At 35.3% G+C, this 14,939-nt stretch overlaps 1 protein-coding gene across 1 annotated transcript in view; it reads right to left on the reverse strand.

Moving 5' to 3' along the window:
- LOC145260278 (golgin subfamily A member 5-like) overlaps positions 1-14,939 on the reverse strand; it is an 87,888-nt gene that overhangs the window by 49,410 nt on the left and 23,539 nt on the right. The window contains exons 2-3 of the mRNA XM_080118115.1: positions 6,716-7,282; positions 577-837 (exon numbers count right to left, since the gene is read on the reverse strand). Of these exons, the coding sequence (XP_079974241.1) occupies positions 577-837; positions 6,716-7,274 (820 nt within the window). The 5' untranslated portion in view covers positions 7,275-7,282. The remainder of the gene's footprint in view (positions 1-576; positions 838-6,715; positions 7,283-14,939) is intronic.

Raw genomic sequence — 14,939 nt, forward strand, 5'->3', positions numbered from 1 at the left:
GGGATTTCATCATGGCATTTACTACTACAGGCCACTTTATGGCACAACTGAGAAGCACGACTGAAAGCTTAATGAAAATGTTTATGAAAAACAAAAAACATAACAAAATATATATATAACTGAAAGAAGACATGACTGAAAAAACTAATTAAAAATTTTTTACAAAATAAAACTATAAAAAAACAATAGAAAGTAACTGAAATAAAATTAGGAAAAAAAAAAATAATCAGAATAAAATTGGTAAAAAAATACCAAAATTAGTAAAAAAAAAAAAAAAAATAAAATAAATAAATAAATAAAATTCATAAAAAAAACTAACAATAATAAAGTTAAAAATAAAAATTAAGCGAAATAAAACTAGATACTCAATGGTTAAAATGAAAGTTTTTTTTCAGTCATTTTGAGATGCATAGATTGAATTTTAAAAACTAACATTTTGAATATACATATCAAATATTTAATGATAAGACCAACATTGGTGTCATATAACAATAAACAATCACATCCAGACTAACTTTTAAAATAACTAACACCAAAACAACTTTGTTGTCATGAAAAAACAATAGAAATGTTTACCTTGTTGCGACGCACGTGCTCGTTCAACAACTGACGCCATTTCCTGGTTTAGAGATTCAATTTCACTTCTCAACAGTCGATTCTCCAACAGCAATGAAGTTGTCTGGTCCGTCTCCTTTTCTGGGGCAGGTGGCTCCATTTCTACAACCACCACTTCATCTGCTACGTTATCCACAATTTCCATACTGGAACTCATCACGTCTTGCCCCGTTAAGGAGCGTGTCATGGGAGATGGGTTACCACTCTCAATGTCAATCAAATCTAGAGAATGTATAAAAATTCTTCAGATACAAAAGATATGAAGGAAGAATTGGAAAATTTATTCTTGTCTTAAAGTGAGTCACAAAACAAACAAGATAATTTTATTCAATTTTGAAAAGTTGATACATTCTGACCATTTTAAAACAACTTTCATTTGCAATTCAATTTTAAAGTCACAGTAAAGTATGAAAACTGAATGAGGGGATTTTTTTTTTTTTACAAAAAGCGTTTGCTGAATGAGAGAATTTCTTTTTTTTATCCACAAAAAACGTTTGCTGAATGAGAGAATTTTTTTTTTTTTTTCACAAAAACGTTTGCTGAATAAGAGAATTTCTTTTTTTCACAAAAACGTTTGCTGTTGTAATTTGCTTGAATATTACCATTCATTGAATATTACAAAAAAAGGATGGAGAGTAAATATGCCTGTCTCTCAATAAATGCCACCAAAATTTTATGCATCTTGTTTGTTTGTGCATTGTAATGCTACACAAAAAGGATGTGCATACTGGATGATGTTATCATTTATGACATCATTACATGACCATTAACAAAGGTTGAAGACATCAGGAAGATGCTTTATGATGTCATTAACTAGACGCCCGGAGTTGTCTGGTCGTACAAGATGCATTGACAATCTTAAAAATAGTCTTTCTTCTCTTATAGATAAAAAAGAAGAATTTCTACAGGGGGAAGATTTTACGTTACATTGACCAAGGTTACACCAGTGTAACATAAAATATTCCCCTGTAAAAATTTTTCTTTTTATCTATAAGAGAAGAAAGACTATTTTTAAGATCAGTTTTTTGCTTTTCAATACTTATCAGATAAATTTCTGTACAAAACATATCTAAGAACACTACCAGAAAGATAAACTACCTTTATGTGAAATTTGCAAAAGATAGGCTCAGCCGTTTCAAAACCTATGAGGAAGGAAGGAACTCTCTCTCTCTCTCACACACACACACACACACAGTGACTTTTATATAATAGTAGAGATAATGGATGATGTCATCTATCAGATCAAAGAGGAGGCAGAGAGAGAATGATAGGGAGAAAGAGGAGAGCAAGAAAGGGAGAGGGGAAGGAGAAAAAGGGATGGAGAAGATGATAGATTCTGATTAACTTATAGATGAGACTATGACAAGTACTAACACTTGGGCGAGAGTGGATCTAAGAGTAGTGATAACTAGGGCTATGACAACAGCATATTCTTTTCATTGTCATGACTCTTGAGCATATATCCGACACAGTTAATCAACCGAGAACTAGATCACTCTATATAAAGGCATATAAGATATTAATGGATACACACTCGAGTCAAAACAATGAAAAGCATATGCTGTTGTTCTAGCCCTAGTGATAACTAAGGAGTGACTCTACACTCCTCGAAATTCAAAAATTGGGGGTCTTCTTTTAATTGGTTAGTTGTTCTTGTTTAATGCCAACCATTTTGAGGTTATTTAATGCCGAATCCAGTAATTTTGGAAAACGGTTTTATTCTTCAAGATGTTTATATCTTCAAAAATTTTATTCATGGGATTTTTATTTTACTTGGGAGTCACCAAGTAAAATAAAAATCCCATGAATAAAATCAAGACCCGAAGACCACTCGAGGATAAGGGGTAATGAGTGCAAGGTGGTAGTGTAGTAGTTGGTAATGGTGTAAATTGGGTAGAATTTGATTATTTATGAGAACGGCTCAACAAGAACTTGTTTACATTGGATTTGAAGGCTACCATGTTGTATTCGACCAGTAAAGAGGACAAGGTTAGGGTTTCATGCAAAAGGTTCTATTTAATCCATAGGGGGTAACATGCTCTCGTTCTGTTAGCCATGACTGAGTAGAAGTCCTAACTGATTTGCAATTGTATTTTGAGTATCCCCCACACTGAGGATTGAACCTTCAACCTCTAGAACATACTTTACAACTGAATTTTACCAAATACTTTCTCCACTACATTACAGGTCCTTGTGAACAATTCTAATATGAATTTGGGGAGCTGTTTTTAGATATACAATCTACTACTTATCATTATATATCACTATTTATTACTACAAATTATAACTGTATATATTCATTCTTATTATTGATTCCTATATTGTGTTAAATTCTATACTAGGTCTGCTTAGCATGAAAACAGTAGTCCAAAGAATTCAAATAATAAATCCTCATCTCAAAAATTCAGAAACATTAAACTCAGTAGTTTTGCATTTCCTTAGCAGAGTAAATTTACTGTATTTAAACAGCATTGTATGATTTATGCCTCCTTTATTTTTTAAATTAAATTACCTTCAGATGTAAGGATTGAAATAGGCTCAGCAAGTATTAGTCGGAATCAGCAATTGGAAAAATCAGAATTTGGGGGGGGGGGTATTAGAATTGGAAACATTTGTGCCTATTTAAAAAAAAATATTTATTGATTTTAAACAAGTAAAACTAAAAATCTACAGATCAAGTTTGTTTTGACGTTTGAGAAAAATATCCGTGCATTTAACATGTGTTTTTACAGTGATCAGGAAAAATAGCAACTCTTTAGTTAAATATTCAGAGATTTATAAAGTATTGGAATCGTTCCATCATTATCAGCAAGACAAAGGCTACATCTTCCTAATTTTGAGGAGGGAGAACATCTATTAGTTTTTTTATAGAAATCGCACCAGACAAACATGAAGCCACTTATTGTAAAGAGCTAAAACACTATTTTAAAATTAAAAACTGAAATGGTGAACAATATATGCTATATGGATTTTTTTTTTTTTTTTTTTTACACTGATCACCACTTATCAAGGCCCGGAAGGCACTCAGGGATAAGGGTTATTGCAAGTACATTACGTTAGTGAGGAGATTTGCTGATGTTTACTTAAGGGGGCGGTTCATTAGGAATTTGTTAACATTGGACTTGAAGACATCCAAGTTGTAGTCCGGAGGGAAGCAGGCAGACGGAACAGAGTTCCACAGGCGTGCAGTTCTAAGAAAGAAGCTTTGTTCATGGAATCTGCGTTTTGATTTAGGCACAGATATAGAGTGGGGGAAATTTTTCACAGTGGATTCAGCTAAACGGGTGTTTTTCGTGAAAGATTGGCGAGGGGGGACCAGAGATTGGAGTTCAGACGTGCACTTGCCATGGAAATAACGATAAAACAAGGACAGGCTCGCAACGTCTCTTCTGTGGGAGAGAGGTTGCAGGGTAGAGAAAAGGGCATCCCCCACTAAGCCACGAAGTCTATTTTGTACTCTGTCAAGGCAGGATAGGCTGTTTTTAGCAGCTCCTGCCCAGATATGGCAGCAGTATTCCATCCTTGGACGTACTTGGCTTTTATATAGATAGAGAATTGCATCCGTAGTGAGATATCTTCTGGAGCGGTAGAAGGATCCCACCATCTTTCCAGCGACCTTGGCAACAGACTTGATGTACGTGTTCCATTTCAGATCAGGAGTAAAGGTCAAACCCAGAAGCTTGTCAAAACACGGGGCCTCACCCAGACGAGAGCCATCCATCACAATTGATGCCAGCTGGGGATCAGAGCGTTGATGATGTAAGGATAGGAGTTTGGTTTTGGATGCATTAAAGGTAACCAGCCACATCTTCCCCCACTGAACCACGCGCTCGAGATCAGAGGAGAGAGAATCAGAGAGAATTTTGTCATTTACAGCCTTTGATGTGTTGCCGTAGATGGTCGTGTCATCAGCATAGATGTCAACGAATGATTTAAGTATGTGTTTAGGGAGGTCATTGATGTAGATCAGGAGGAGAGTTGGGCCCAGGATTGACCCCTGATGGAATCCAGCATTTATATATTGCAGGCCTCCGATTTTTGTCCATCTACCACTACTCTTATGAGCCTATCGGAGAGAAATGATTTAATGATTGAGAAAACATTTCCAGTTATACCGTAGCTGGAAATCTTGTGAAGTAGACCCTTATGCCATACCTTGTTGAAGGCTTTTGATATGTCAAGAGCAATTGCCCTAGAAAGGAAGCTTTTGTCAAGAGATTCACTAATCCTGTGGGATATAACCGTTAGCACATCTGCGGTAGATTCCAACTCGTAAAACAGTAGTTCTTCCTCCTTTGTCAGAACTCTCATTCATGGAATGTGATGACTAACGGACAATATAAGGGAAGCAAGAGTTACGAGGCTTTTGAAAGGAAACGTAAGGTCCACTTTAATTATGATGGACCATTTCAGGCCTTTTGTTTTGCACATTTTTGCACCATATATAATTTTTTTAAAGTTTGAGTGAGCCAATTTTCATTGCAATAAGTTTTCTGACCAATTTTGTTGTAGTAACTTTTACTCATCAGCTTCAGAAATGCAGGAATGTTGTATTACAAAATTCTTATTGGACGTTATATAATAAAACCATGTGTGCTCCGCCACTTGGCCAAACTCCAACCTCCATCTCTTGCCGAAATGTGGCATCCCTGTGCTCATTTTACAAGTACTTTAATGGTAAGTGCTTGTAAAAATTTAAAGCACTAGTAACCCTTTGATGTAAATACCCCCAACAAACCAGACAAGCAGCAAAATCCCACCCATACACTAGAGATCCATAGATGCTGTAACGCCTTCTACTCAAAACGCTTGCAAATGATGATGAGGATAACAGTCCACAAACAAATAAGTAAATATACAAATTACTCATCTCAAAGGATTCCAATAATAAAATAATATACCATTCGGTACAAACACAATGATGGAAGACTAGATAAGAAAGAAAAACTTGGATTTATAAGACAAAAAAATCCAACATTGATCGCCCTTCGGGACCCCTGGTGCAGTGGACAGAGGTATTGAATCTTTACGGTTCCAGGTGAGCATTGTCTGAAGATAGCGGTTTCAATCCTACCCAAAGCCAGTCAGAGGATTAATTGGAACTCTGGAAGGCAGTAATTACTGAGGATACAGTTGAGAGACTCAGCATTTCTATCCCATTGCGGTTAATCACCTGATGAAGGCTAGAGGAATAGTTGACTGAAACGTCATGAAACAACAACCATGAAAATAAGGATAACAATCAGCAAATAAATGTACAAATTACTCATCTCAACGGATTCCAATAACTGAGAAAGCTGTCAGGGCAATGTCAATAGAATATAGAACTTAGGACAAGCATGCAACTTTCCAAGTGGAAAAACATTCTGCAAATAAAAGTTGCTGAAAATAGATCCGAGACTTCTGGTCAATTCATTGGATGAATCTTATGTAGTTTCCAAGAGTCGTCAAAAACATGACCCAAAGATGGACATGGTATGTTTTCCCTATTCGCTTGATGTAAAACCCCCACGTCCCTTTGTATTTTCTGTGTTTGTTATATGTCCTGCTAAACACTTGTTATATATGCATCAACTAGACAATCACGAAACAGAGAAAGTAGAGATGATCACAATGTGTCAGACATAAGTATATGCATGCGAATACATGAATATTAGAAGACACAAGTAAACGTACACTTGTTATATAGATGACTATATAATATATTAGTTTTATATACACCCTCGTGATGCAACAGCGGTCCCCAACTCGTGAACTGTCGCAAAACTCATTGACACTCCTAAAACTACTCATAAAACTAACTCTAAAATTATTGATCTATTGTCAGACTCTTTTGTCTCAAATCATCACCACACCTTGATTAATAATCCCATTTTAGCTTTCTTTTGTGTTTCTTTGCGATCACCTTCCTATCTATTGTTTGCTGATAAACTCATTTCCTCTTGTCTTTGGTCATACTTCTTTTTCTCTTTCTCCACCACCTCCCAACACTTAGGTGGGGAACGCCAATAGTATCACAATTATACCCATAAGCGAGGCACCTGATACCCATCATTGGAGCATTTTCTTTGCAATTAAAAATAAATGAATACTAGTTTACCTGAAGATTCATTGGTTACTCCGTTGGATCCATTATCATCCGTTTGTTCCACAGATAACAGGAGATTAGATAAGGTTGAAGAGGCACTGGACTGGCGAGAATGCTTACTACTGGTTGGAACTGGGACCGGCGATTTCTTCCTCGTTTCGTTCCCAGTCTCAATACTATTCAAGAACTCAAAGAGGGCATCGTCAGAATCTTTACCCTTGTTTGTTCGAGACGGACTTTGAGAGGTGATAGTTTTAAACTTGGAGGACTGCTTTATTGGAGTGCTAACTAATGATGAGTTCATGTCAGGTTTGTTGCTGTTCAGGTCACTCAGGTTGGATGGGACACTCCGGGATGACAACAGGGCACTTGGGGTAGAATTGGTGGACACCGATGGGGTGCTGTTCCAACTGTTCCCTTGTCTATCTTCAGAAGTGGCTCCAAAGTAGTTGCCTCCAGCTGAAAGCTTTGGTTTAACAGCTTCATCTTTTGTTAGGGCATCGGCTGCGGACTGGTCGAGTCGGTTTAAGAAATCTTCAGCCTTCCCGGTTAAACCTGAAAGCCATGACATGGTTGCCACTGCAAATAGACAGAAATAAAATAAGAAAAATAAGATAAGACAGAGAATTTTATGGCACAGCCGTGTTGCCATCTCTCACATTAGCAGCTGTCGAGGGGGGCACGCACGGCTTCATAAGTATAAAAAGATGAAATAAAACACAAACTCCCGCACATTTTGTAATTATTAGGTGTAACTGTGTGTGTGTGTGTGTGTGTGACACCATAGATCCTCTATCAGCTGAAGTCCGTATCTACATTCTGTTGAAGCCGTATTCGCCAGTTGATGTCAGCTTACCTTAATCCCCTAAAGTTCTTTCTCAATCTAGTCCAAGCCATAATCTATGTTCTACTGTGTTCAACTGGAAACTGTCCTCAACTGTCATAAACTGTTGCAAAACTCATTACCATTCCTAAAAGTGACCATAAATTTATGTCAGATATATGAAGATTTCTCAGTTCGGAATCAGACCTTATCAAAATTTTGAAGTTGGGATTGGAGTTGAGCATTCAGACATTTGACTCCACAGTTGCGTTGCTCAACTTTAGATAAAAAAAAGTTTGTCTTTCTTTAGTGTATCGTATTCAATGAGTACAAAGACATCTGGGACTCTACATGCTCAGATTTATTTTCCACTTGTGACATAAACTTCGGATCTATTGCAAAGCAAGTCAGCCAAGGATAGCAAAATAAATATCAAACATTCTTAGTTTGAAAACGATATTATTATGAACGTAAATATCAGGGTCAGTTTTTTTTTTCTATAATTTAATTCATTCCCTCAAAAAAGCTTATTGCCACTGAGATTTAAGAGGCTATTGTAATACAGGTCAGATTTATAGGATGGGGTCAATCTAAGTGGAGAGTCAGAAAGATGTTTGTTCATATATGTACATTTTTGTATGTTGGTACAATCAAGGAAACAGAGAGTAGGGAAGAAATTCTAAAGACAAGTTGCCCGAGGAAAGAAGTTTTTGAAATCAAAAGTTTTCCGGCATCTCTCACGATCGTTATAGTGAAAAAGTGAGTTTTTGCTGCTAACAAGGTGGATCAGAGGTATTTCTGTTGAGAAGCTACAAGTGCAATGATTAGAGGAAAACTGTCTAGCTATACTTAAAGATCTTAAAGATCACTCTCGTCAGACTCCAGGAAAAATAATTCTGTAGAATTTTGTCATTAGGTGTGTATCTATATTTATGTGTGTGTGTGTGTGTGTGGAAAAAAAAACCGATGGAACATTGCAGAGGAGTCAGTTGAAAAGAGTTTTCTCCAGGAATTGTGCTTCAGCATTAAATAAACAAAATGGTTGATGGGCTATAAAATAGATTAACTAAATCAAATTGAACTGCAACCAGCTGTTGCACATCTCTACAGGTATAAAACATGCAAATTTATGAATCATGAGTAGAATATTGTAATAAATAGAAGAAGCAGATTAATATTAAAATCATCATTGTATTCGAATAGCTATTGAATAAACATTTTTATAAATCACAATATATTATACTAGAAGACGTCCAGCATTGCCCGGTCGTAAGATATGCTTAAATATGATATTTTCATTAATGCAGATTTCGTATTTATTATTATATCATATTAAACCTAATATATAGCAACGATTTAAAAAATAATAATAAAAAAAAAAATGACTGGTGCGCCACCACTGAGAATCAAAATACAAACGTTTACGATTTATTTTTTTCTCTGCTGTTAATGACTGAGCTATGAAGACATGTTTGCTGCAAGGCTAAAAATTAAAACATGAACCAATAGCTATTACATTATGCATGTATATTCGTAATGCCAGTGTTCGACTTTCACCTGGTAAATTTAATTTTTTTTTATTTTCAAACTTTTTTACTGATTTTCCCGGGCTAAAACCCAAATATAAAGTTTCGCATGGGTTCAAATACTTTATGTATGAAGTTTCATGTCTGTAGACCAAAGTCTAGGAGGAGTTTAGTAGGTAAAATTTTCTGAACAAAAATATATACGTATATATAAATATATATGGAAAGAGTTTTGTATTTACTATAAACTTTTTATGAAAATGTTACGCAAGTATAAATCATGTAGACTATCTGCATGAATATAATTACACGTAATAGTTAACTAAAGATGATCATTCCATAAGAAAACCGAAAAAAAAAACTAATAGGGAATTAATTAAAATGGATGTTTAAAAGAATATGTAACTTAGCTAGATCTTTTGCTAGTAAATTGAGTTCCACATATCCATATATAAGAAAGTTATATTTTCTTTTTAAATAAGAAAAAAAAAAGGTTTTTTTTAATATATCAATACAAAATAAAAAAAATTTATAGGAGTATAGATATATATATATTTGATACTAGTGGAACCTGTGTCCTGACGTTGTCCAGGAAAATATAATCAAGAGATGTTAGGCCCAATATTGAACTATGGGAATGTTTCTACAATTTGTCAAAGGAAAAGAGAAGAGAAACATGAAAAAGTATCTTTATTTATTTGTGAACTATCATCCTCATCTTCATAGTTGTTGTTTTAAAATGTTTCGGCCAACTATTTCTCTGGCGTTCATCAGGTGGTTAACGCGACGGGATAGGAATGCTGAGTCTTATAACTATATCCTCAGTAATTACTGCATTCCATAGTTGTTGTCTCACCACATTTTGTCCAACTAATCCCCTGGCTGGCTTTGTGTAGGGTCGAAACTACTAATAAGAACGAAAAACCTGGATTTATAAAACCAAAAAATCCAACCTTGATCGCCCTTCATGGCACCGTGGATAGAGGTGTTGAGTCTCTACAGTTTCAGGTGAGTATTGTCTGAAGATATTGATTTCACTCTCACCCAAAACCGACCAGAGGATTAATTGGCCAAAACGTGGTGAGATAACAGCAACTATGGAAGGCAGTAATTACTGAGGATACAGTTACGAGAACCAGCATTCTTATCCTGTTGCGGTTAACCACCTGATGAAGGCTGGAGGAATAGTTGGCCAAAATATGGTGCAACAATAACAACTATGGAAATGAGGATAACTGTTCGCAAATAAATAAATAAATAAATATACAAATTACTCATCTTAAAGCATTCCAATAATAAAATAATGAAAAAATATGAGTATAAAGTTTCTAATAGTGATCTTCATTTCAAACTTGAAGTCTTATAATCAAATCTGTTGCTTGGGTTGCTGGAAAAATGGTTAGATCATTCTACCACCCCAGAAAGTATCTCAGACCACACGCAATCATCTAGCTTTATAAGACTTAAATACGTCCTACAATAGAGTACTGCTCAGTGCATCCTTTCCTACCTTGACAAAATACAAAACCGACTTGGAAATCTAGTAAGCAATATCCTCTTCTCTTTCCTGCAGCCACTTTCTCACAGAAAAGATGTTGCTAGTTTTTCTCTGCTCTATTGTTATTTTCATGGTAGGTACTTGACTGAGCTCCAATCCATGCCCCCCCCCCCCCCGTAAAACATTCACAATAAGAACTTGATTAGCAACTGCCAATGATTGTCCTTTTTTCCTCTGTTTACTTAAAACTAAACAGAACTTCCATGAACAAGGTTTGTTTCCTAGAACTACCTGTTTATGGGGCATGATATTACAGGACTACTTCCCAGCTAACTACAACATGATCGTTTTCAAGTCCAATATAAAAAAAATTCTTGTTGAGCCATCCTTTTATTCAAATTCTGCCCAGCTTCAACCATCGTTACGAATCATCATTAATCCTTATCCTTAAGTGGCCTTTGGGCCTTGATAAGTGGTGACTCATTAGTAAAAGAAAAAAAAAAAGAGATTATTCAATACTAGCAAAGTCCCGACCTTGACTTTAAAAAATGGTGTGCACCATCCATAGGTCAGAGATCATCATCATGTCAGGTTTGGTCATGATCGGTCCAGTGATATGGACTGTAGGAGAGTATATATACATAGGCTTGACTTTTGACCTTACCTAGGAAATTGGTGTGCACTATCCGAGGTGGGGGACCATCATCATACCAGGTTTGGTTATGATTGGTCCAGTGGTGTGGGCTGTAGGAGAGTTGAAGACACACACAAATGAGACTACTTTATATATATATATATATATATATATATATATATATATATATATATAGAGAGAGAGAGAGAGAGAGAGAGATTAGATATATATATATATATATAGATTAGATATCGTAGTTAGCCTGATCAGCTTTGGAGTAAAAGCAGATTCATACTTAACTTTGTTGCAAAGTTGCTATCCTTTCATGGATTCCTTTATCGGCAGTTGAAGAATAAATAACGGAAACAGGGTTTGGTAAATTATACTTTTATTTATTTAACATTTAGTATAACTGTCTGATCCTCAGTTTATTGTGCAAACTGATCCCTGGTTCATCACTCCATCTTATTTTGACTAAATTTTTCAATTTATTAATTAATTTTATAACAGTTCAATTTTGCCTCATTTTTAACCAGATTCCAATTTTCCTATTGTTCATTCGGTCAATAAAAGTTGTTAACTGTTTCAAACATTTGATCAATCGTATTCATTTATCATTGGCCATTATCAAAGGAATGTTGAGGTTTCCAATTTCTCTCAATTGCATTTAAAATAATACCAAGATTATAATACCATTATTACTGCATTATGTGGCGAAGCTCAAGGAAAACCTTAGAGGCTGTCGTTATGAGACAACTGAGGAGATGAACGAGGCTGTGATGAGAGCCACTGACATGCTTACACAATAGGACTTCCATGGGGCCTTTCAGATTTGTTGGAAGGTACAAGTGCATTGCAGCCGGAGGAGATTATTTTGAAAGGGGCTAGAGTTTCATGTGTGTACTGTCGATAAAAGAGGCCATACGAAAAAAGTTTGGAAACTTATGGAAGGCACCTCATAAGTCAATCTGTGCTTCTAATCTACGCTGTCCATCGGCTGCATCATAATATTACATCTATGAGCTGCTTTTTATCTCCTTTCCCTACTCCTAGATCTTTCCAACATTTCAAGAGGTGGGGAGGGGGAGGTTGAGTAATACTAGCCACTTAGGGAATCATTTTAGGACTTTCCTCAGCACCCCCCCCCCACACACATACACACCTGATAAACTGTTTAGATTAGCTTTTCCACTGACAAGAAATAACAAATGCTTCCTCAAATCTCTGCCCCCACCCCCCTCTTCCCAGAGGAGGGCTGTTTATATAAAATCTGACAAGTCAGTCCAAGTGGTTACCATTAGAACACTTGCTGAAGGGGAGAGAGGGAGGACATTTCAGAAATCATTCTTGATTATTTAAGTTTTGTTTGTATTAAATTACTGCAACAGTTTTGAATTAAAGATAAACATTTTATGATAGATGATTAAATCTGGGATGGTTTTATTTCATTTTTTATGCTTACATTTGTTTTCATACCATCATCATATTTGGTTCACCTTCTATTTTACATGGTGGCGTGTGTTGGCTTTTAGAATTTAACTTTCAAACTGACCGAGGTCTTTATTATCACTCAAAGAGCAATATACAAAGCCCCCCCCCCCAAAAAAAAAGAAAAAAGCCAAGAAAAACAGATTTCCTGATATGCTACAAGATGACAAGGAATATGAAATATTCAGGATAGTTAATCAGATGGTGAAGACAAACATGATAATGGAGCGTTAGCAACAAATTTATCATTGCCATCGACACAGACAAATCACAAATAAGAAACTGTGTCAAAATTTCTACTTCTTAATATGTATGTATGTATGTATGTATGGGTTATATATATTCTGAAAAAAAAAATACATTATTTATGGAACTGATGACCAAACTTCTTTCAAAATCCCCCAATCTTTTTTTTTTTTAATTTTAAGAAATTTTTAACTTTATTTTTTTTTTTTCATTGTTTTAATGATTATTTTCTAATTAACAATAATAATTGTTTACTTTGCCAGATATTATTTATGTACAACAATTTTACTTTGTGCCTCATCTGGCTGACCAATATGATTTTAATTAACATCTTCTAATATATTTTTATCGTTGCTATCGACACAGACAAATTTCACATAAGAAACTGTGTAGAAATTTCTAAAGTTCAAACGAATAATTAAGATAATGCCCAATAAAGACATGAATATGCAAATAATTTTTGGTGACATTAGACAAAATCAAAGTGAAAAACCATGCATGGGTTTTAAACACAACCTGCAATTTTACCAAAAGTAAAAAAGAAAATTAGCATTGTGTCTGTTCACTCAATTAGTTGATATTACTGTGAAACTGCAGTAAAGTGTGATTTATTGTTATATTGAGAAAACCAAGTTTCTAGATTCATTATGAATAGGTGACCAGAAGGATGTAATATTCAGGATAGCTAAAAAGATGATAAAGGCAAATATGAATATTGCTCAAAAGAATAATGGAGTGTTTACAACAAATGAATAGGACAAGGATTCTGGGAAATGCCATTATGAGAAATATTTGAATACTGAATTTTCATGGATCTCTCAAAATCTAGAAGCAGTTTCTAGTTCAGCTTTAAGAATTGATAAAAAATGTTATGAGAAGCTGTAAGATTAAGAATGGTAAAGCTGGAAGGTTAACAATGGTAAAGATGGAAGGTTAACAACGGTAAAGATGGAAGGTTAACAACGGTAAAGCTGGAAGGTTAACAACGGTAAAGCTGGAAGGTTAACAACGGTAAAGCTGGAAGGTTAACAACGGTAAAGCTGGAAGGTTAACAACGGTAAAGCTGGAAGGTTAACAACGGTAAAGATGGAAGGTTAACAACGGTAAAGATGGAAGGTTAACAACGGTAAAGATGGAAGGTTAACAACGGTAAAGATGGAAGGTTAACAACGGTAAAGATGGAAGGTTAACAACGGTAAAGATGGAAGGTTAACAACGGTAAAGATGGAAGGTTAACAACGGTAAAGATGGAAGGTTAACAACGGTAAAGATGGAAGGTTAACAACGGTAAAGATGGAAGGTTAACAACGGTAAAGATGGAAGGTTAACAACGGTAAAGATGGAAGGTTAACAACGGTAAAGATGGAAGGTTAACAACGGTAAAGATGGAAGGTTAACAACGGTAAAGATGGAAGGTTAACAACGGTAAAGATGGAAGGTTAACAACGGTAAAGATGGAAGGTTAACAACGGTAAAGATGGAAGGTTAACAATGGTAAAGATGGAAGGTTAACAACGGTAAAGATGGAAGGTTAACAACGGTAAAGATGGAAGGTTAACAATGGTAAAGATGGAAGGTTAACAATGGTAAAGATGGAAGGTTAACAATGGTAAAGATGGAAGGTTAACAATGGTAAAGATGGAAGGTTAACAATGGTAAAGATGGAAGGTTAACAATGGTAAAGATGGAAGGTTAACAATGGTAAAGATGGAAGGTTAACAATGGTAAAGATGGAAGGTTAACAATGGTAAAGATGGAAGGTTAACAATGGTAAAGATGGAAGGTTAACAATGGTAAAGATGGAAGGTTAACAATGGTAAAGATGGAAGGTTAACAATGGTAAAGATGGAAGGTTAACAATGGTAAAGATGGAAGGTTAACAATGGTAAAGATGGAAGGTTAACAATGGTAAAGATGGAAGGTTAACAATGGTAAAGATGGAAGGTTAACAATGGTAAAGATGGAAGGTTAACAATGGTAAAGATGGAAGGTTAACAATGGTAAAGATGGAAGGTTAACAA

This window comes from Euprymna scolopes, chromosome 36, assembly GCF_053919585.1.
Source record: "Euprymna scolopes isolate OS-2025 chromosome 36, ASM5391958v1, whole genome shotgun sequence".
NCBI classification, from domain to species: domain Eukaryota; kingdom Metazoa; phylum Mollusca; class Cephalopoda; order Sepiida; family Sepiolidae; genus Euprymna; species Euprymna scolopes.